This window comes from Pempheris klunzingeri, chromosome 16 (assembly GCF_042242105.1).
Source record: "Pempheris klunzingeri isolate RE-2024b chromosome 16, fPemKlu1.hap1, whole genome shotgun sequence".
Taxonomy (NCBI): domain Eukaryota; kingdom Metazoa; phylum Chordata; class Actinopteri; order Acropomatiformes; family Pempheridae; genus Pempheris; species Pempheris klunzingeri.
Genome location: NC_092027.1, coordinates 23,863,626 through 23,886,064, shown reverse-complemented (window position 1 = coordinate 23,886,064; position 22,439 = coordinate 23,863,626). Strand labels below are relative to the sequence as shown.

At 44.6% G+C, this 22,439-nt stretch overlaps 1 protein-coding gene across 1 annotated transcript; it reads right to left on the bottom strand.

The window, feature by feature from the left end:
* Positions 1-8,445: 8,445 nt before the first annotated feature.
* tent4a (terminal nucleotidyltransferase 4A) lies at positions 8,446-22,123 on the bottom strand. The gene is made up of 13 exons (XM_070846703.1): positions 21,122-22,123; positions 17,878-18,001; positions 16,613-16,659; positions 16,377-16,497; positions 15,679-15,786; positions 13,778-13,906; positions 13,226-13,439; positions 12,476-12,602; positions 12,232-12,335; positions 11,822-12,003; positions 11,349-11,507; positions 10,980-11,153; positions 8,446-9,429 (listed from the first exon to the last, which is right to left on the bottom strand). The coding sequence occupies exons 1-13, from the start codon at positions 21,943-21,945 to the stop codon at positions 9,265-9,267; spliced, it is 2,478 nt and encodes an 825-aa protein (XP_070702804.1). The 5' UTR covers positions 21,946-22,123; the 3' UTR covers positions 8,446-9,264.
* Positions 22,124-22,439: the final 316 nt, after the last annotated feature.

The following is a 22,439-nucleotide window of genomic DNA, read 5'->3' as shown; positions in this document are numbered from 1 at the left end:
AATAAATGGCCTACATTTCTCTTTGAATCTTCTTTAATTAATCAATGAGAGTAAAACCTTGCTCTCCTGGGATTAACAACACAACCCCATAACAGAGCACCAGCTGCAAACTAAAAATACTCTGAAGGAGGAGTATGAATGGGCAACTTAGGTGTTACACAGACACAAATAGTTTTAATATTTGTGAATAATTATTGCTACTGGAGTAATGAATGAAACAACTCCACAGTAGATATTTCATCATTCAGCTAAATTAGGCCCACATAGCATAAAGAAGGCACAAATAATGATCTAACAGGTTCACTAACTAACGACACCAGTAAGTACAGTCTCAAAAAGATTTGATAGTCTCGGCTCCTACTGGCCAGCTGCTCTGGTGGTTTCTCAGAGGAGGATCAAGCTCTCGGTGTCAGTAACCTCCTGAATGTAAAGTAGTGTGCTGCTGTGAAAGATCAGGCCTTCTGGAAGAGCACAAGCCCAAATATTTATTTTTGTAACAGGAAAGACGGCAGCGATACGGAGGGAATGACTGACGCCAGGAGTCAAGCATCGTAATAACCCAGATTCCCCCTGACAGGCTGATAGCTGTATGACATAAAGTGTGATGTATTTACAGCCATCCAGTGCTGCTCATTCTGCCTCTCGTGAACGTGAGTCTGCGGCGTCCCGGCTGCTTTTTCACCCTGTGTGTGAGAATCTGTCTTTGATTGTCACATCAAATCTCTCTTCTGGTGGTAACAGGGGCAGTTGATAAACATGTGATGAGGTCCTAATGTTCAGAGTTCAGTGTCTCTGTATCTGCTTTATCCCTGCGTTTGTGTGCATGCTTATACCATACTGCAACACATCATATGCTTCCTGCTTGTTGCCTTCAATAAGTGTGTGTAATGTAATCTAATTAGGTCTGCCTTGGCGCAACAAAGACAAGATTAATGAACTGAGCTGAGCTCCTTGCGCGCATACACACACACACACACACACACACACACACACACACACAGACACACAACTCCCATGACAGTTTAGGGTTGAATGTGTGTGTGTGTGTCTGTGTGCATGTAATTGTGCAAGTGAGAGATAGCATGAACTGTGAGCCATTTTCCTTTATTCAACTTGTCCTTCGCAGCAGTGTGATAAATGTTGTTTTTCATGAGCCCTTGAGCGATGTTACTCAAATTAGGGGAATCCCATTCTTTAGCACCACAAAAGACACACACACACACACACACACACACACACACACACACACACACACTTGCTCAAGTGACAGAAGCGTCACTGTGGAAGCGTATAAAACTGAGAGGGGAGGATGGGGAGGGATGGAAAACTTGCAGGAACAACCCCAAAAGAATAAGCCAAACACACACACACACACACACACACACACACACACACACACACACACACACACACATGCACTGACAGACAGCCACACACTGCCATGCCTGTTTTTACCATGTTGTCAAACTACATCCCGTTTATCATCCATGTGTGCGTTCCTTGTGCTATAAATGGGGCATTCTATATATTATACTATGTCACATTAGCAACAGGTGTGGTTGTGCTGACCACCTGCTACCCACTCCACACACACACACACACACACACACACACACACACACACACACACACACACACACACACACACACACACACACACACACACACACACACACACACACACCAGCGCTAAAGGCGGTGACAGAATGAGAGCACACTGAGGAAGAGTGGCCTTAACACACTAATTCTGCATCAACACCCTCCCACATGCAGACAGAGGCACAGTGTCAGGACAGAAGACGAGGGAACACAAACAGATGGAGAGAGGACCACGGAGCTATGCTGCCTTCGTGGGGAAATACTGCAACTATTGGATGAGCATGCACAGGCTAAATGACTCCTTATGAAGATGTAGCATCGACTCATCAATCGTTGCCTATTTATGCATCCAGCAGACGTTAAAGTGAATCAAAAGTGAAACTGTGTTTCTGGATAACCAACTAATGTGATCCGATAGTCAGTTACCTGAGGGTAATAGCTGGCTCTTTAGCTGCTAAACGCTCCACTGTGTGAACTGAAAACACTTGAACACTTGCTGCTGCTTGAAATGAGGATGAAGTGAGCAGAGTCTGAAGGCCAGAAAACCAAAACAAGCTAAAACAGGATAAAGGTCCGTAGACCTGAAGAGAACTTGAGATCCTGGTGATCATTTTGTGATTTATTCACTACAAGCACCCCCTTTCACCCTACACTTATGTCACATGACGCACTGTTTATTCAGAATTCTGAATAGTGACTAGTGCAGCTTTAATGGTATGATTTTTAGAAGATATTGCATCATTACATATGCATATAATACATGAAAATATTCCAAGCACATGTAGGTTCAACTTTAAATAAAGCAGAAATATGTCATAATCACTTGACTGCTAAAGATACAAAGATTGACTGCTACAAAATCGATCTATTTTTACAGCAATTCAGTCTATTGGTCACTGTGTATTCCTGATTGAATGCTTCATTACAGTGGCAGGCTGTATTTACATGAGAACAGCAGAGCCCGAGTGGAAAGTGACAGTGACATCTGACCCGTACAAATGCCTTGTGGTGGAGTTATATTGCACAGTTGCCTGTTGTTGTGCAGTTTGAATGCACGGCTCAGAGACGTTCAGTAATCTGTGGTTTTTAGCTAGTCTTGGGTAATCAAATCAATAATTAGGATGCACGATGCTGGCAGGCCTGCTGAGAGAAATCTGCAGCTCGTCACTTTTTTCAACAAAAACAACGGCAGCGTGAGCTCAGGAAGAACAGAGAGAATTACAATCGGATTCTAGCATGGCTTCCTCTGCGTGAGTGTCAGTAGAAACACACAGTCACACGCTGACCAGGACTGTCAGAAATCAGCGCAGGGACACTGTTATCTATGCCTGCTTACTGTCACACATCCACCTTTACTCACGTGGGAAATAAATCAACAACGCCGGAGGTCAGTCCTGTCTAATGGATGCACTGAGGCACACACACGCTAAAAGGTCAAGACACAATCTGCTCATCTGTGTCTTGTGGAATGAAGTTATCGAAGGTATTGAGGTCTAAAACAGATCTAGGTTAAAAAGCACCTTGTGAATATTGAATACGATACGATCCCAGATGCAGCAGAGCACGAACAATGATAATTACAGTAGGACTTGAGACGTGCTCGAAATTACACAGATTTCCAACCTTGATGAGGGAAAAGTGGGCTTCATCACCTAAGTGGGTCTCTTTCAACCCAACAGTGATTAAAACACACCGAGATGACCCAGATAAACAGCAATCAAGGTGGGAAAGAAAGAGAGGGAGAGACTGCAGCCACACTGAGAGCTCCTGATTCCTCATTAAGACCAACACTGTGGGATTCATTAAGCACTGCACACAGTGTTTTTCTCAATCAAACATAGTGATTTAAACCACACTGCTTTGCATTTTTCCCTTGGCAAAAATGTTTTATTTGAGAGATACACAAAGTATCTGGGAATTGACAAAATGCTAAACTAATCAGGCTTTTAATTACCTTTGATTGTTGTTGTTTGGGGGATTCTTACGAGGCTTGTTAAAATGCAATTTGGCTCTGTTTCTTTCAGCACAAAATCTTGAGAAGCGGATCGTCAATGAGTTTGAGAACTCCCAATCACAGCCATCCAGCATCAGTGGAACATATTGTGATAACCTCGTCTGATTATGTTGATGCTCACGGCACTGGTTCCCGCAGGTCCTCCCAGATCCCACGGCACTGATATTTTAGCAAGTTGATATGATGAATTAGCAAACAGTGGTTTATTTACACATCAAACAGAAACTGAGAAAAATCAGCACATGTTCATTTGTAGTCAAGTTTCTCGTCCTTTGGCAAATATCCAGTATCCACGTCCAGCCGCTCTCCTTTTAGTTTTAAAGAAATATCAGGCTTTTGGTTGCTGAGTGCTCCACTGTGTTCACCAGCTGGCTGCTAACTTTGTCCGTCTGCTGTTTGGTGTCTGCAGGACAGTGGGGCTTTTTTAGGAGGCTTTGTGCTGAGAAATGAAAATGATGTGGATGAGAGCTGTGAGAGTGAACCAAAACAGTAAAGGTGCAGTCCGTAAAAGCAAAACAGAGTTCAAAGACACTGATTTATACTGTAGAACTGAGGGACACTGCACTTTTTTTTTTCATAAACATATGCTGATTCCCTTTTTGCAATCATTGCTTTATTTTAAATATCAAACAAGGATCATTAATAAAACACGGCATAAAACAAATAGTACAACACTGTACAATGTATTGCTTGTTGAAGTGTGTTATTATTGCCGAACCTCAGCACAAATATGCTCCTTTTCATAACCTGCTAATTCAATTTGAAGTAATAAGAGCATTATGGTCAGACAGAAGTCTCCTGCTCTTTTTACATAAGTGTCAAACCGAGTGTGGATGCAGCTAACCGCTGACTTGTTCATTCGACCGAGCATCAAGCTCTTCCACTCAAAGTGGTTTAATTCAGCTTTGGCTGAGGGGAAGCTGCTGGCCTGGGTCATCAAGTTGTATGGCTGGCACTACTCAGACGTACCACAGCCAGCAATCTGTTTATTGGACAGATTCCTCTCTGCTTATTTGTCATGGATAGTTTTTTGTTGGTTTGCTGTAAAGCACTTTTCGAGCTGAAGAGAAGGGTTCGGTACGTCGACAGCAGCACAATGACGAGCTCCTCACTTGTCTGTTTGTAACGTTCTTATTGGAGTTTCTCAAGAGCACTCTGAGAAACCTCTGATTCTCATCCCTTCACCTTTCTACTGTCATCTTTGTCTGTTTTGTTCAGCCTCAGCTACTCTGAACTATTCCGTATGTCCCCTCTTTGAACAGGTATCTGCTTTACAATTCAGATGCACTTATTTTTTTGCACCTTTCACCTTGTTTAACCAAAGCTTTAGTTCTAATCTTTCCAAGACTCTGCAGTTCAGGTTTATTACTGTTCAGACGTCATATCAGTGAGGTTAAGACAAGTGGATCAAGATCGTCACGAAGATGCCTGGGCAGGTGCTTCAAGAGTTGGCTGGGCTGATTCTTTTCTATCATGAGAGGCGCCTCTGCCAGCACAGACGGTACACCTAATCCTGAACAAAACCACACACACAGACAAACACCTGACGTCCACCGAGGGCCCTGTGTGACTGAATGTGAGGCTTGTGGACAAAGTCTGGCAACGTGGAGTTACCGTCTCTATATTTGGTTTAGGGGTTTAAGCGTACCGAAGACACCAGGGAGCTGGGCTATGTGGAGCACTTTAGCTGGTGGAGAGACTCAGTGCTAACAGCAGCACGTGTGCACCACCCAGTGTTGATGATTAGAATCACGTTGACTGAGGAAGATACCAGAGCCACACGGACACAACTAAACCATAAACCCCGAGTGTTCAGAGCAGTTACAAAGAAACAGGTTACTTTCAGGAAGTTAAAGCTGCACCATTTGGTATTTTCATATGGGCAATGGGTCAAATCTGTGTAATTTCATAGGTGGTACGAAACCACAGAGAATTATCACCCTACATGCAGTTTCCCTCAGCTTTTTACAGAGCGGTTTAATCAGCAGATTATTCTGGTTTTATGGCCTGCACATTCACCGTCCTGATTCAGTCTCACCAATCTCATCAGCATTACTTCCAGCAACACCAGGCAGCTGTTTTTTAAGAAATAAAGGTTTGATAAACCCACTGTCCCCTACCTGCCCTCATCCGAAACAACAAAGTTAGCAGCTCACTTCTGGCTTTGGCTGCTAAACAAGGAAAGCGAATATTGCACCTGCGTTTGCCAAATGGCCAGAAACATGACTCCAAATGAATGTTTCTGGTCTAATCTTTCTGGTCAAAGAGCGCAGTCAACTGTTTTTTCGCCATTACAGCATACATTATGTCAGTGTGCAGTTTACAGCTTGTTGCACTGCCTCCAAGTGGCCAAACATTTATTAATGCAGCTTTAAGTAGCCACATTATCTCACTTTAAAAAAACACCACACACACACACACACACACACACACACAAGGACTGGCAGTTTTAAAATGTTTATTAAAAAATAAAATAGAAAAAAATATATTTACATAAAAACGTCAAAAAAAAAACCCAAAAACAAACAAAAAGAACAACCAAAAGCTGGGCAGCGGGTCCCTCTGGCCACCAGTAACTAGGTGTCCATTTCGAGGGCCGCTGCTCACATGAATCAGCCAGGACATCGAGGGGCTGCCACCTTTCTCTAAACAGCAGCCTCCAGTTTAAAATCCCTCATTGTATTGTAATGGGGGGGGGGTGGGGGGGTAATAATTACATTGCATCTACATGTACATGTGTACGCCAAAATCTCAGCGGTCCAAGCCACCCTCATTCCCCGTCACTTACACCAATCTGAAGAAGTGAAGCCAATGTGGCAAAGCCCACCCGAGACCTTTGTTTAACCGTTTCCACCACCGTCGGATTGAGAGAAAAGTGACGAGGGGAAAGTGAACGCGGAGAGTGAGCCGCATCGGACCGCTGAGATGCACAGAGATTTTAATCCATACAGACTTCCAAGGATACTGCATGTCAAGTCTTTGCTGTGAAGATGCAGGCAACTCTATCCCAGTCAACAACTTTCCCATCACCATTTCATTTTCAGCCGCTCACCAATGCTGGTCCTAATCTCAGACATGACTACCGGGGATTCAGTTTGAAAGAGTTAAGGGGACATCCACCTTGTTTTCCAATTTATTACCGGGCTAGGATTGCATGTGGCTGAGCATTTCATAGCTGGGCATGACAGTCTGTGGCGTCCAAAAATGATCGTTTGGTGAAATCATTGAACGTGAAAGGAATTTCTCTAGCTGGGGGTGATAATTAGCTCATACTCTGCTTTGCCTGTGAGCCGTCAAAGCGGAAACCCTTCTTCTGAGATTGAATTGATGCAAGGTGCAGTTTTGACTGCGGGATCAGAGTTGCCGTGGTATAAAGAAAAAGAAAACATAAATAGTGGAACAGTAGTGAACAGAGTCTCAGTAAAAAGGTAAAGAATTGTTGGTGGACACTTTGGCCCCTTCCAAAGTGTACCTGCAGAGTGCCAGTCGCTCTCTGGGTGCACTTGCTCATGAATTGTCGGCGTGTGATTAAAATCCTGTGGCGGCAAGTCATGAGCCTCAATACTTTCTCACACACGTTTCACTATTATGTCACACACTACACAGACCCAGACCCAAACACTGACATCAACGTCCCCCGTTCCTTACATTTGACAGATACGTGTAGAAAACTAGACTTTGAAACATGTCAGGACCTTCATACAAATACGAGGGGGGTCATGGGATGGGTTTGTAGTTCACGAGAGTCGGCTTGCGAGTCTGACAGTCGGTAATGTTGCTCCAGTCCAACAAGCAGTGTCTGTTATTTGGAGGAGAAAAAAAAAAAAAAAAACCCAAACGGAAAGAGTTGACACAATAATCAGAATAATCCACTTGCATAGTAATAACACCAGCGTGCGTAGTGTTCTGGGCGAGTCACAGCCTTCAACAGTCCTGTCTGTGAGTGTGTGTATTTGTGTGACACGGTGTGCTCGCAGGAAAACGACGTACACACACTCCAAGTAAACACAAAGAAAGGCATTGCAAACAATTAGAGGAAGTACCTGGCAATCAAATATACACAAGATTCCTGAATGGAATCAAAATATAATTCCCTTTCACTAGGGTCCTCGGTTCAGGAAGACTCCCCCTCCCTCCCTGCTTCTCCTTTGTCCAGGACCCCAAAAGGAGAAAACCGTATCACTGAGCATCTCCGTGTTGGTCTGCGCTGACTCACAGCTGACCTCAGCCCAGGATCACATTTCCACAACCACGTTCCCTCCGTTCAAGAGAGTAAAGAGGAATTCTCTGACCTGGAATCAGTGGCTTTCTGCCCTCTTGCCCTAATCTTGATCTTCAAATTCAAGTCAGATAAGCTGTGGCCTTTTTGGCCCCAACCCTCCTAGGACATGTGATAAAAAAGAGACGAGCACAAAAATGAAAACACATTAGTATACATGTTTAACAGAACGGGCCAGTTCAGCCCAAAATCCTGCACTGTCTGGAAGCTTTTCTTTTAAAAATCGCCTCCAGCGGACAGAAAGATGTCCCAGACAAAACTAGCAGGCCACTGCCAGCCTTCCCCTGACTGACAAAATATGGCAACAGCACAGTCCCATAAGGGACACACACACAGATATACACATACACACAATGTCGGGGTGGCACTGCTAAAGCTCTATCTGCTCAGGAGTCAGCTCTTTTAGGCCAAAACTGTAGTACACCATCTCCCCTTGTTTCTCAGGACATCCCAGGGTGCAATTTTCATCCCTCCACTTCCCCCCAGGAGGCCTTAGTCTGACTGGACTGAGGAACGAAACTTCTATCAGGATTTTCACGTCAACCTTGCCAATTTTCCCCAAGACGGATGAAGAAAAAAATGTAAGGAGCATCAAGATAAGAGCTGTGTGTCCCTTTGTGTTCCCGCGTCTCTTCATTAAAACAGAACCACACAAGAGGGGAGAGAAGAAGGCGAGGAGGGGGGGGCCTTTGAACTGGGGTCCATCTCAACCTGATGACAGACAGACAGGCACGCACGCACACGCTCACACACAGAAACCACAACAGACGAACACACGCACACTCCAGAGATGCTGCCTGGGGAAAGGTTTCGTAAACAAAATTTAAAATTCTACAAAAATAAAACAGTATAAAAATGCCTTTACATTTACACACACAAAATTAAATAAGCATTTACTTTAGTTCCAAAAAGAAAAATGACATTATTGCACAACATGAAAAAAAAAGTTCTTAAGTGTATAAACTGTAAAAAAAAGGAAAAGTAACACTGAACCGCTGGCAGCTTGGCTGCAAGGGTCAAAACGAGGTCAAGTGGACTTGGCGATGGCATCACCACCAAGTCCAACAAAAACAACCAAAAAAAAACAGGAGCAGACCTGAAACAAGGATACGGGAAACAAAATACTGCAAGTAACATAATACTGAAACTACAAAACGGTGAACAAAAGTCATGCAGAAATGGAAAGGAAGAGATAGTAGGAGGAAGATGCAGAGCTGAGGGCTGCTGCTCCACAGTGCGGCAGCCCCGGAGTGAAAACTGCTGGTCTCTGGTCCTCTGTCTGCCTGTCCATCCTCCTTCAAGACGAACGAAGAGCCAGGGTCTTGCAGCCAGAGAGGAGGGGGGGGGACAAGTGGGGGAAGAGGAGTGGTTTCTATCTGCTGAGGCTAACCGGCAGGCTGTCCCTCTTTCTGCGTCGGTAAGTGTTGCGGTGATACTGTGTGTGCGTGTGAGTGTGTGTGTGTCCACGGTTAGCCAGAACAGGGTTGTTGACCAGCGGCGGGTTGTGGAAGCCCTTCACGTTGAACTTGACTCCGTTCTGAGGAGGGATGGAGAGAAGAAAAAGAGTGAGAAAAAAATATATATACAGTTTCCTTTTTTTGTACATCCTCGGTAAAGTTTTATTTGTGCTCGTTGATTTCGTTCCCTAATGGGACAGAACATTCAACCCTTCAGATTGACAACCAGACCTTCCATAAACTGCCTAGACCAACAAGTCACGGGTTAAAAAACATGTTATTTGACAATGCTCTGCAGAAGCCAATCAAATCCATGCAAGTGGATATTTCTGGTATGCTACAGTTTAATGTGAGGACATAAACAGATTTGATTTTACATTTACATGCAACACTTTTAACCAGCTGTTTAAAGGAGCAGTTTGATATGTTGGAACGTGTGCTCGGTCTCTTTGTTACGGAGAGTTAGACTGATTTGTCGCTCTCATGTCTGGACCATAGACTGTATTGAAAAAGTGGACGTAGCCACTGTGAAGTCGCCTGTTGGTTTCTGGACTGCAGTTTTAAAGCTTTGCGTTTTGCTTTACATGTGTCGCCATCTTGGTTTCATGGGCATCGCAACTTTGTTTTTTTGGAATCAAAATTGACGTTTGTTCCACGAAGCGCACCTCTGATTGGTTAGTCATAATGTAGTCCCGCCCTAAAGCATACCCTGCTTTATGGTCTATTTTCCTCTGAAGGGGACCAAAATTTACTAAACGAATATCATGCTGTGTTGAAGAAGACTTGTAACAAGCAACTGAGACCATAAACTCATTAAGAAAGTGTTTACTGAGGCAATAAATCAAGTTAGAAGAAGGCTCATTCTCTCATAGACTTCCATTCATTCAGACTTATTTTTTGCGACCAGGGCATTCGTCCCCTGATGGCCATTAGAAAGAATGCAGGTTTAAGGCTTCACTTTTTAGACCCGGAGGCCTCATCCACTTCACTCTATGGTCTGTTCTCTAAATGAAGCTAGCAGACTAGGCTGAGCTTAACTTAGGGTAAACCACCTTGACACAGCTAGTGTGGCTCCTCTAAAGATCACTATGACTGTTTCATTTGTACAAAAGCAACTGTTAAAAGCAACAAGCTGCAGTTTGACGTCTCATCTAACGCTTTGCAGGACAGTGACTGAGCAGGTTTCCCCAGTTGCTGAACTATTCCTTTAATAAGCAATTATTCTATAAGAACTAAGAATTGGATGAAACAGCTATGGATCGTGTCCCTGTTTGTGTGATTTCCCATAGCAACAGGTACACATGGGCTACTGGAACATCAGGCGTCAGAGCAGCAGTGATAGTGTTATTGTTTACTGGTCAGTTATGGAGCACAGATGGCACTTTTATGTAACAAGCTACAGGACAAGTCTGAGAAGAGTTACATCTGAATGTGAGAGAGAGAAATGACACAACTGACAGAGAACGGAGACCACGGAGGAGAAACTATAAGATGGAAAGTGTGTGAACTCGTGTGTGTGTGTGTGTGTGTGTGTGTGTGTGTGTGTGTGTGTGTGTGTGTGTGTGTGTGTGAGTGTGAAAGACAAGTTTGCCTTGATAGTACGAGTGTGCTTGTGGCATCCGGCGCCTACCTTGTGTGTGTGGCTGGAGTGGGGGCTGGGCAGAGGCTGGGGGCTGGAGGGGGCAGGGGCATGAGCATGGGCTGGGGGGGGCATGTGGAAGAAGGGGGGGAGCCCGGTGTCTATACACACCTGTCTGCCAGGCATGGAATGCATTGCTAGACCACCGGGCAGTGAGACGCGAGCCTGGAGGATGGAGGGGACAATGATTAATGACAGGAGAGAGCGACGGCATTAAGTCATTAAGTCCACTTAAACAGCACCCTTACTTTCAGAGCCTTTTACTCCAAATCTTAACCAACACATGATCCCTCCATACATCCATACATGATCTAAAACACATGTACTCCCTAGTGCCTGTAGACACCGCTGTGTGCCTACCTGTGAGCCTGGGGGCATGAGGAGATGGTGTCCTCCCATGCCGGGCTTTCCGGTGCCTATGCTGAGGCCTGGTGGCAAAGCTAGGCCCAGAGGTGGGAAAGACGGGTACGGCGGAAGGGCTGGCGGAGGGACGGGACACGGCAGCGTCGAATCAGAGTCCTGGCCAATCACAAAATAAGGAAGAAGACAATGAGCGCGAGGTTGAGTACGCCACTTGAAGCTGCTGTATGTTTCATCTAAATTCTACAAGCAGATTGGGCTTCCATCAGACGGACTGGAGGGAATAAAATCAGGTGTGTGGCAGCGATACTCCATAATGCTGTGTGTCAATTTCATAATCGTAAGAAATTGAAGTAAATGGAGAGAGGTCTGCCGCAATTTACCAGTTTGTCATGGGTGTTTTCTAACTCCTACAAAGGCAGAAACCACATCACGTGCTTTTATAGTGTGTGTGTGTGTGTGTGTGTTCTTACGTTGTCTGATCCAGACATTGAGGAGACAGAAGATGCTGAAGAGTGCTGCTGGGGGCTGGAGATGGACATGGGGGAGTCTGCGCTGTGGGGCGACACCGAGTCCCTTTGCTGCTCCTCCGACCCGACACCCCCAACAAGCACGCAGGGCTCCTGCTCAGAGACGGGCTCCTTGGGAGGTGAAACTAAAAGAAAAACAAAAACAAATGAAAGGTTGAACAATTCACAAATTCTAAATGCTTCCCTTGATGGATGCTGTATTACTATTTTTACATAAAAATTGACCATTTCAATCAAATCGGTTTTGTTAAACTCTTCTTCCTGCTCGTGCAGTCTTGGTTTCCAGATGTTATCACTGAAAGACCTAAAGTTTCTCATCAGTGACTGTAGAGTTGTATGTTTAAGCATCGTACCTCTGTTATCTGTCCGAGTCAGATCCCTGCCCCCCCACTTCTTAATGATCCATTCCCTGTAGTCAATCACTTCCTGGGTCAACCTGATTATCCGACCCAAGGTGCTGCAGGCGAGAGAGAGCGAGAGATTGACAGAGAGAGAGAGAGAGAGAGAGGGTATGTGGAGAGAGAGAGAGAGAGAATGTAAAAGAGCACCTTTTTAACCAGGGTATCTTTAATACTGCTGAATGGCTTGAATCCTAACCTTTCAGAGTCTTTGTTGGGATACGACCTCGCCAGCGGGGACACGGCATGACTCAGGACAGTGTAGGCATAGTCGAGCACCTGCTTGACATGCATGGCACCGTAGGAGCCCCTCCCCACATCATTACCTACACAAACACAACGGTACAATCAGACATATTAAGGGGTCAGGAGACATAATCTGGCCCAGTGAGTGCTCCGATGTCCCACCTTTTATTTGTTACTCTTTACTTTTGTTAACATTATATAACATGCTCATACACGGAAATGGTGCAAATTCTGTTAGCACCCTAACTTTGTGTAAATAATAATACTATGAGGGTCCACATATCAAACATTAGTTGCCAAACTGTATGAAATACAGGACTTAAAGCACACAGATTTGAGTTTGTAGAAAAATAAAAAGGATCCAGTGCCACTCTTAAATCACTCCTACCAAAATAAGGAATTCTCAAACCCTACATAGTGACTTTAGGCTTGTGTTCAGGTAATTTACCTACCAAGACAACAAAATTCATTATATAACGGACTTTACATTGAAATTAAAACAAAATGTATAAAATGGCCCTTAGTTGCATGATCATGATCTACTGTATTAAATGACATGACCACTCGTGGTTTGGTTGTGGTTGGTGAATCCAAGCAGGGCATTTACCCTAACTGCTATTAACTCAAAGCAAAATGTCTGGTGTCTGGTTTGTAAGCACCGTTTTGATTCGCTGTGATCACTGTGAACCTGTGAAACACACACCTGGAAGCAATGGGTCCTCGATGCAGAGCATGGATGGCCTGTATCCATTTGTCATGGCCTTCATGATCTCCTCTTTCGCTATGTATGCACCTCCATTTTTGATGCGAATCCCTGTTTTCAAGTAGTTGAAATGGCGACCGTACAACTCGAAGAACTCGATCAGCAACACGCCCAAGTTCTCATTGGGGTTTCTGGCGTCAATACGAGGATGGAGCTGAAGAGAACGCACAGGAAGACTGGATTAGTGTGTATTAATTATCAGTATTAATATGCATTACATTCTACAACCACTTCCCCTATGAATCCTGTTATTGCGTCTACCATTACTACCTTAACACTATAGCTAACATACTACAATTCTGCTACTGACACAATAGAGCATTTTTATTTTAATAAGCACTGCTACTACCTCTAATACTGCTTCCACCTAGCACAACTCCTATCATATCCTGCACTAGGGCTTCTCTCTGCTCCTGTTACATCATACTTGTTCTTTAGGTGTGTGTGTGTGTGTGTGTGTGTGTGTGTGTGTGCGTGCGCATCTTACTGTACCTGCAGGAAGCTGATGACCATGAGGATGAGGCTATAAGAGCTGATTCCCCCAGTGAAGACTTCGTTTAGATCCCTCTGCAGCAGAAACTGCTTCAGCACAAAGATCAGGTAAGGCAGCACCGGATACATCTGAAAGTGAGGAAGAGGAGGAGGACAGATATCTTATGAGAGCGGTTGACTCAGTCGAACTCCGGATTAGACAACAGGAAGAGGGCGAAGGAGAGAGTCCTCAAAAGAAAAAAGGAGATTTAAATTTAAGTCGGGTTCCATCTGTAGGGATGTGAGGACGTCAGGTGAAATGTACAGTTAGAAATACGACTCTACTACATTCAATGTGAGGAGAGCAAGTTATTCAAATGCTTGCTTGCTAATAATCATAATAAATCACATACTAATTTGATTTGCTCGCTTTGTGATTCAGCAGTTGGCGATTTCACTTGAGAACAATTCTTGTTTGCTTTTAAATTTGAATCAATTCCATTTTGTAAATTGTAAGTAGATAGAGAAAATTTATGATCATCAAATAGACAGAAATTTTATCTAAGCAAATAAATCTTTCAGACAAGTTACTAGATGGCAAGTGCTACCTGCAGCCTCAAACTGGAAATGCTGTGTCGCCTGAAGCACTTTTAGACGTTAGTCATGTTTCTGCAGCAACTTTGCTACATTGCTGATTGCTGCCAAACTAATGAAAAGCCCCTGCTGAGCCACGGTTATTGCTGAAACCACACAGATTCAAATCTCTCATTTTTTTAACAAAAGCTGAAAATTCATAATTTATGAAATGTTACCCTCCTCCTAATCACGTTAACACTCTCTCCAGCTTCCAACTGGGCCAAAAAGGTTTCAATGAGGATTCCTAAAGCCAGTGATTTGATAACGTGGTGAAACCCCAGAGGGCCCGAGAACGGGAATTACAAATATGTTCATTTTCCCATTGAAAAGACAGGATAACCTCCTGGCAGTTTGTGTGCGATGTGTGTGATCTGTGCCAGTGGAGCAGCAGCTTGGTTGACTTTTAAAAATATGCTTATAAAGAAGTGCAAACAGGTGTAGGAGGTACGCTGCTCCAGCTGGCTGCATAGGAACCTGACATGAGGATTAAGTCAGAGCTGACACCCAACCCCCCCCCCCAACCCCAACCCCCGTCAATTTTCAAGCTCCGACACGTATTCCCAGAGAATCACAATAGAAAAATGCAACAACAACAAGGGACAGAAGCCAAAACCTGACAGCGTGCTGGAACATCAGCACCTGGAATTCCTCTCCTGTATTAGCTACTACAACCGTGACTAAAGCGGGCAGAGATCCACCTTCAGCAGGAATTTTGTCTGAGCCGTGGGGTGGATTTCACCTCCGCTGAGTAGATTTGGCAACAAGGTTTACAGCAACACACAGACTCAGTTTGAGTTAGGTGGAGATTATACTGAGCATGGCTGCCGGGGTCCGTTCCAGCTCCACTTTGGGAATGAGACGAGCCAATACCAGATTGAAGTGAAGTAAAAGTGTAATGCTTTAAACTGCTGGCTTGCCTGATTCACAGAGGGAATTTCCACAGTTCTGTATTTAGGCCCCACTCTAAAACGGTAATTATGTGACTACTCTGGTGGTTTTTATTTAAATGTGTCCACATGACCTTTTCCTGCTCTCTTCCTCCATCTCTATATATTGCTTATAACGCATGTTGTGGCCGGATTTCATTTAGTCTGTGAAGACTTTAATTCACAATTCCTATCGGGGGTTTAAAAGGTAGTGGCAAAATGTGCAAATGGATTCTGTCTGTTATTTGATGCCTTCAAGTCTAATTCAATTATTTAATGGAAAAAATACTAAGATAACAAGTGTACGCATGAGCTGTATGTCCTGCCAGCAGTATCACCACGGTGACAGGGATGTCTCACCTTAACATAATCTTTAATGAAGCTTGCCGCCTTGACGCCAGTCTCCACGTTGAAACTGATGTCCACCTTCACCTCAGTCTCCTGGTCTGTCAGCTTGATGATTGGCACCTGAGGGGGGCAAAATGGCAAAAGGCAAAAGTAAACAGTGGAGTATCACAGGCCTGAGTAGTTGATGAATACATTTTAAAACTGGGTGAACTGGAGCTGACCAAGCACCTGCTGCTGGGTAATAAACAGATATTTACAGTTGAACAGGAAAAATGCCACCTATCATGCAAACAGATGGAAGACACTAATTGAGTGTCTTCTTTTCCCCTCATATTTCCATGGAGATGAGAGAGTGACCGAGCCAAAGCTTTATAGTTCTAACTGACCATTTGAAGTCCAGAGGAACTTTTCTGAGTGTTGCCAATTTTAGATTTGGCTGGGTTTGTTCCAATTGGTTTCCCAGTTACTGTGGCTGTAATACTTTATCACTTAGTGTGAAAAATGAAACCTTTAGGAGGACTGAAATTAGAAATTAAACAATTCTACTGTGCCACATCAGTAGTTATTGCATCAGTGTACATAGGGTATACATTTAATCAAAAACTGCTGCTGTTTGATGTGTTGGTGTAAACCAGCGTGGCTTTATTCAAAGACTCAATATGACATGACATGTGTCTGCAAAGCCAGAAGACTTGGTCGCCGCTACTCACTGTAGCCTTGTCCAGCACTTTAATGGAGAAAGGTTCTGCCACGTTATGCTTGCGAAGAGCTTGTTCCAGCTCTTGCAGAGGGGGGCGCTCCCACTTCCCGAACACCACCAGGTCAATGTCACTGAGGGCAATAAAAACAAGAAAAGACAGAATATTAAAATGCTGGCCAGAAAAGCACACCAGGTGTGACTGTTTGAGTTTTCTTCTATCATGAATACAATAAAAACGGGTCTTACCTTGTTGGAAGGTACAGCCCTGTGCTGAAGCTGCCAAATATCTGGACCTGCAAAATTAATGTTGAACAAATTTCAAAACAATGACCAAAACCAGTCTAGTTCAACTGATAGCTATATATAAAAAACTATAATGGGCTTGTTTACGTGCGGTTGACAGTTCGACAGTCCAGATCTTCTATCGTACTACAGCTCATTTGTCAGGACGATGACTCTATCCAGTACAAATGTTTGCAAACTACCAGGAACTAGGTATTTCCGGATTCCACTTCCGAGACAGTAAACGCTGCCAAGTTGAGTAAGCTGCCAAATTAAGCGTACAATAGCTAGAAAAAAATGCAGCGTTTGGGGGGCTGCAAGCGAAAGCTCTCCAAAGGAAGCCGAACGGAGTTCTTTCCCTTTCCGTCTGGTAAATACGACAAGGCAATAGCACAAAGACAGGCCAGGATTAATAGTCTGAAATGAAAAGGGAGGCTGGTACAAATCAGGGGCTTGATCCATTTACCTGACAATCTGGCTCACAGTGGAGGGGGGGGGGGGGGGGGCAGACTGGAAGCCAACAAATCACCACTGTGCGTGTTTTACATGATTAAGTAATGAGGGGGGCATTACATCAACCCTCCATCGTTGCACTACTCAACCAGCTGCAGGATCCTCCGTCACTATTTCTGCACTTACAAACTGAGTGCACTTCAAAACGTAAATGAAAATATCTTTTGACGTCATATCTGTGGCCTGTTCATTTCGTCTGTGGTAGTTACAATTAGCATCAGGATAACACACTTAAGTAAGAGTGCTTCTTAAATAAGAATGTGATTCTTAACGGTGTTACAGCTTTAACTGTATTTAATAATTAAGTGGCAGCTCAATAACAAACAGCCAATTAAGAACAATTCCAATAAATGTCACTGTGGGCCAAACTATTTCTTGACTCCAGGAAGTTACTGTAACTGTAACTAAGAAACAGACTGAGCGACCACCCCCCAATTCCAAGTTCTACCTGAACTCATGTGAAAGAGAGGAATGAAAATAGTATAGAAATATAAAATGAGTTGTTATCTCATGCAAACACTGCCTCACCTGTCAAAACACAGCATCTCAAAGATTTCTGAGCACTTTGAGATCACAGTTTGTCTGTGTGCCAATGATTCCTCCAAAACTGGACTATATGATTTAAGAGACTGCTCTCTAAGACAGGAGGAATCTGTTAGGGTGGGGGGGGGGGGGGGTGAGGTCGAAATAAAGCGACGCATGTGTTTATATCTTACGTCAGCAGTGGGCCACAGCTCCTTGATGATCATCTCTATCCGGTTGACCACCTCCTTCCTCATAGCTGCTTCCTCCGACCGAGGAGACATGAAGTTGTAGAAGTCCATCACCTCCTCGTGGAGTCTGGACAGAAAGCAGGACGACAGCTAAGTGTTAATTAACAATCGTGCTACACACAGACCAGAAAGAAACATGGACTGAGAGAAGGACCTGTGTACTGTGCGTAATATGTATTTTACTTTGGAGTATTTCTTGCTGTGGTTAGGATATCTTCTAAAACTTTACTTACACACATACCAGATTTGGCTTACATTTCAGCTGGAAAAAAACCCTCTACAGATGGCCCGAGATATGCATCCTTCTGATCACTATTATCTCTGTTAACCCCATCACGCCAGAGCTGGCAGAAACAAAGCTAAATATTATGTAGTTTCTGTTTTGTTTGCTTCTACTTTATTTTGGACCTGTCATATTACCCCAAAAAACAAGATGCATATCAATACATTGGATCAGCCCTGGTATTATTACCAATCTGTATTACATACTGGACTTTAACAACTGTAAATCACAACTGTGTGGAACCATACGCTTTATTTTTAATCACACAAACTTGAGTCAACGCCTATTTCTCTAAGCTAACCTTAATACTAGACATAGTATTATCACATTTACACTTGCTGTAACCACAGTATCTGCAACTATCCCAGAAATAAGACAGACCTAAAGTGATCATGGTAAGGAGGGAGGGAGGCTTCAGCACAATTCGTCTCATCTTACTATCAGTGAGGGCATTTGATCCTGATCAAGACACAGGCACAACAACACACACCTTTAAGAGGAATGTGAAAAGAGGGTTTAGTAAAAACATATCACCCAGAGCATGGCTGCTGAGTGCCAGGCCTCAGCGTTACTGCTGATATGGCTTTGTGTTTGGCAACAGTGGGGCACATGTAAAGATTTCTGACCAGCCAAATGCCTCCGAACAGAGGAACTCTGTTCAACCCTGTGGCCATTCATTTTTCTAGGAATGCATGCTATGATGTCAGTGTGAAATACAGAACAGGGAGACTGTCACAATCAATTACCAGAGCCCTGGAGGAAATGCAGCCAGCCCGTGTGCCCACTCTTTGGTGAAAACTCTCTGCCAGCGACCCAGTCAGGCCAGGGCGTATCCAAGCCAATAGTCCACCACTGACAGAGGGCATGATTATTGCCCCCCCCCACCCACTGTCAAAATAAGAACTACTGCTACTACAGCCATCCCTGACAAACTAGTTTAGAGTCAAACATCACCTCTTCAACAACTCTAGGCTTTGTTAATGTAATCAATGATCAGTGGTGCGGTCTGCGACCACGTTTCTTACTGTGGCATCAATGTTTTTACTACCACATGCACTCACAGTTTTCCATTACCCCAAATCTAATCTGCGATCACCTTCATATCAACGCAGCCTACCTACACATTTATTTGTATTTTCAATTTGGAGTCCAAATCCCAAAATGTGGGACTTCAAAGGGTACCCCTGAGGGCAAACTACTGCAAGACTAGTCAGTGCACAAGCCAAAACTTGCATCAGAAACCTTGAACGGACAGAAATACCCAGAAAAAATGAAATTTTCTGTTCATTCACCATTTGCAGAACAAAACATCAATGAACGGCGCACATTTTCAGCCACCTTAGGGATGGGGACATTGGGAAACTTTAGCACCAAGTATGTGGAAGTGCTTTCATGACAAACACCAATTCCTTGTACAGAAAATTCCCAGATGGGTGCAACCAGCCATCACAAATATCACAAGGCCCTGCAACACATCTGCAACTTCCTTGTCCGTTTGTTTTTTTAAGACGCCTTCTCTCATAGCAAAATGACTGCAGTTATAACTTTAAAAATCATAATGTAGTCAGTTACACAGCTCTTACCATGCGAGCAATGTACGTGTCATACATTTACACAACACTTACTAATTGATCATTAATAGCAAACAGCTTAACAAGTTGGATTAACTAAAAATATATATTCCATTTGAGATGTACTCGATCTGTGTCATATAAATTGATATTTAGGTCCATTTTACCAATGGGACATGTGTACATTAAGTGGCACCCCAGTCTGCTATGTCACACTGATACAGAGCTCCATAGAGAATAACCTGGAAAAAGAGAGAATTAACTGTGACTGCACCCACAATAACTTGGGTATAAAGGCCAATGATCCACAGCTGAATACCCTGCAGTAAAGATAACCCAACGCACTGATAAATATTTCACTTCACTTTAATTTAGTGCAAAGCAATGCAGTGGAAACTAATGAAACATACAATATCGAGCTTCCTTTTTTTAAATAAAAAAAAACAAAACCCAGAGTTTTATCACCCTGTCACCTCTCCCTGTAAATAGATTAAAACCGTTTAAAAACCAGGCAGTGAGGAGAAGTTCAGGCTCTCTGGAGATCACCGGAGGGTACATGAAGTGAACCTTAACGTTACACAACTTAACGCCAAGTGTTATCCAACCCCGTTAGCTAAAACATCAGCAACTTATACAGCTACTTTACGTGTGTTTCCGTGTGCCATTAGAGTTTCGACTCTGTTTTCCGAGGCGGCTTAATTTTGTGTGGTTAGCATGGAAACGAGCATTAATTCGGCTTATGAACTGCTGGTTTTCTAACTTTATTATGGAGCCAGGAGAGAAAACCGTTAGCTAAGTTAGCACAAGGCTACTCGGTCAGGCTAACAAACGGACGGCACTGGAAAACGGAATATCCGGTCAAAGCCTTCTAAATAAATCACCCACTGGGAAAACACCACGACATACGACAGGGAGATAAGGTTTATTTCAACAGGACACACTCCCCGGGTGCTTTTAACAGTGTTTCTGGATGGCTTGTTGGCAATTTAGCTTTTTTTTTTTAACGGCCCAGTTCAAACTTGAGCAGACAAACACAGGGCACTTCCGGTCTGGCTGTGGCCGACTGTCGGTGTCTTTACATCTAACGGAGCCGTTCAGCCGTCCGGCAAACAGCCACTTTACTCCACTTTACACCGCAATGCTGCTCTGCTGCTCTGCCGGCCTAGGTAGCTGCGCTGGGGGGGCGGGTGGCTGCATCACGCTGATTGTAGCTTACAGGGATGGCCGACATACGTAGCTATGAATTAACAGCTGCTTTTAACTATTAAGCTCAGAAGCGCAGGCAGCGTTGCCTTTTCAGCCCCGACGGTTCAGTGTGCTGCCGCTCACTCACCCGAGGACCCCGGGGTTGTACTTCCTCGTCTTCCAGGGCGTCCAAGTGCTCGCATAATTGCCATTAGTGCAGTTTGAAAGCAAGTAATTCATCCCATAAGTGCTGGCTTTGTTGTCACTTTTCCTTCGGCCCGGGTGGTGGTTGTGTGTGTGGTTTACAGGTACGGAGGGGTGGACCTGGTGGCGCTTCACGCAGATCTGCTGTAGATGAAAAGCCGGGTGCTCCTGTAGGTGACGGTGGTGATGGTGGTGGTACAGGTTGACATTGTTGTCCATGCTGTCGCTCACGCTGAAGAGCAGATTGGCACCCCCGACGTTTTTATTAATGTTGCCCGTTACATTTCCACCCATAGTCCTCTCAAGTGAGCAGCTGGAAGGGGGGCTGTCCGTCCCGGATTCCTGCGAGGAGGACGAGGAGGAGACGGATCCCGTCTTCTGGGGCAGGCTTTTTCTCTCACCTGGTTCGGCGGTGTAGGAGTTGTGTCCGTTCCCGTTGGACATCCCCAGCGAGGACATCGCAGCGGCGTTAACACCGGCGGTGCCGTTCATGATGCTGTGATGGCTGCTGCCGTTGCTCAGACTGGCAGCAGCGTTACCGTTGCCGTTGCCGTTGCTGCCGCCGCTCTTGCTCGATGCCACCGCGGTCGCCACATTTTTTAAAACATCCAACGCAGCGTAACTCACGCACTGGTTGTGGTTCTGATTGTGGAGCTGCTGCTGAGCGGAGAGCGTCCGTACTCCCTGAGAGGTCTCCCAGACGTGCATCCATAAGGCGTTCGCAGGTCCTTTCTGTTCGGGCTGAATCCAAGCTACCCTCGGATCCATTCAACTTCTTTCTCTGGTGACCCCCCCTACAAGTATCCAACCAACACTGGCGAGCCCGTCGTGGATTTGCGCCGCTTGCTGGACCTTTCAAAGGTCGCTACGCTGTCCGGGGTTACGAAAAGAGAACCGAATTAGGACCATTGATAAAGTGGCCCCTTTACACCGCTAGCTGGGGGAAAAAATGCTAGCCGTTTCCTACGGGAATTCAATATGGCGTATTCTCTTCAAATCCATGCGCATGCGCCGTACGAGGGGTTTCTTAAACGATGACTGCGCCCCCCATCCGCCCACTCCTTCATCACTAATGAAGTGCACGCATTAAATACCTTCATTTTCAGTTGATAATATCGTATTTGAACAACTAATGAGCTACACGGTGCAGCGCCGATGATGAACAAAGGTCCTGTGGTACGCCGGCTCTAGAAGCAGGGAACCCAGAGGAGCTTGTGCACTCTATCTCCACCTCCCGGCCATCGGTGATGGGTGGGGGAGCC

Excerpts from the sequence above, each read along its gene's own strand:
- tent4a (XM_070846703.1), bottom strand. The coding sequence starts at position 21,945 with ATGGATCCGAGGGTAGCTTGGATTCAGCCCGAACAGAAAGGACCTGCG. Across the intron at positions 18,002-21,121 it reads TACAACCCCGGGGTCCTCGG|ACTCCACGAGGAGGTGATGG; the intron begins GTGAGTGAGCGG and ends CTTTCTGTCCAG. Across the intron at positions 12,336-12,475 it reads CCCAACAAAGACTCTGAAAG|CACCTTGGGTCGGATAATCA; the intron begins GTTAGGATTCAA and ends TCTCGCCTGCAG.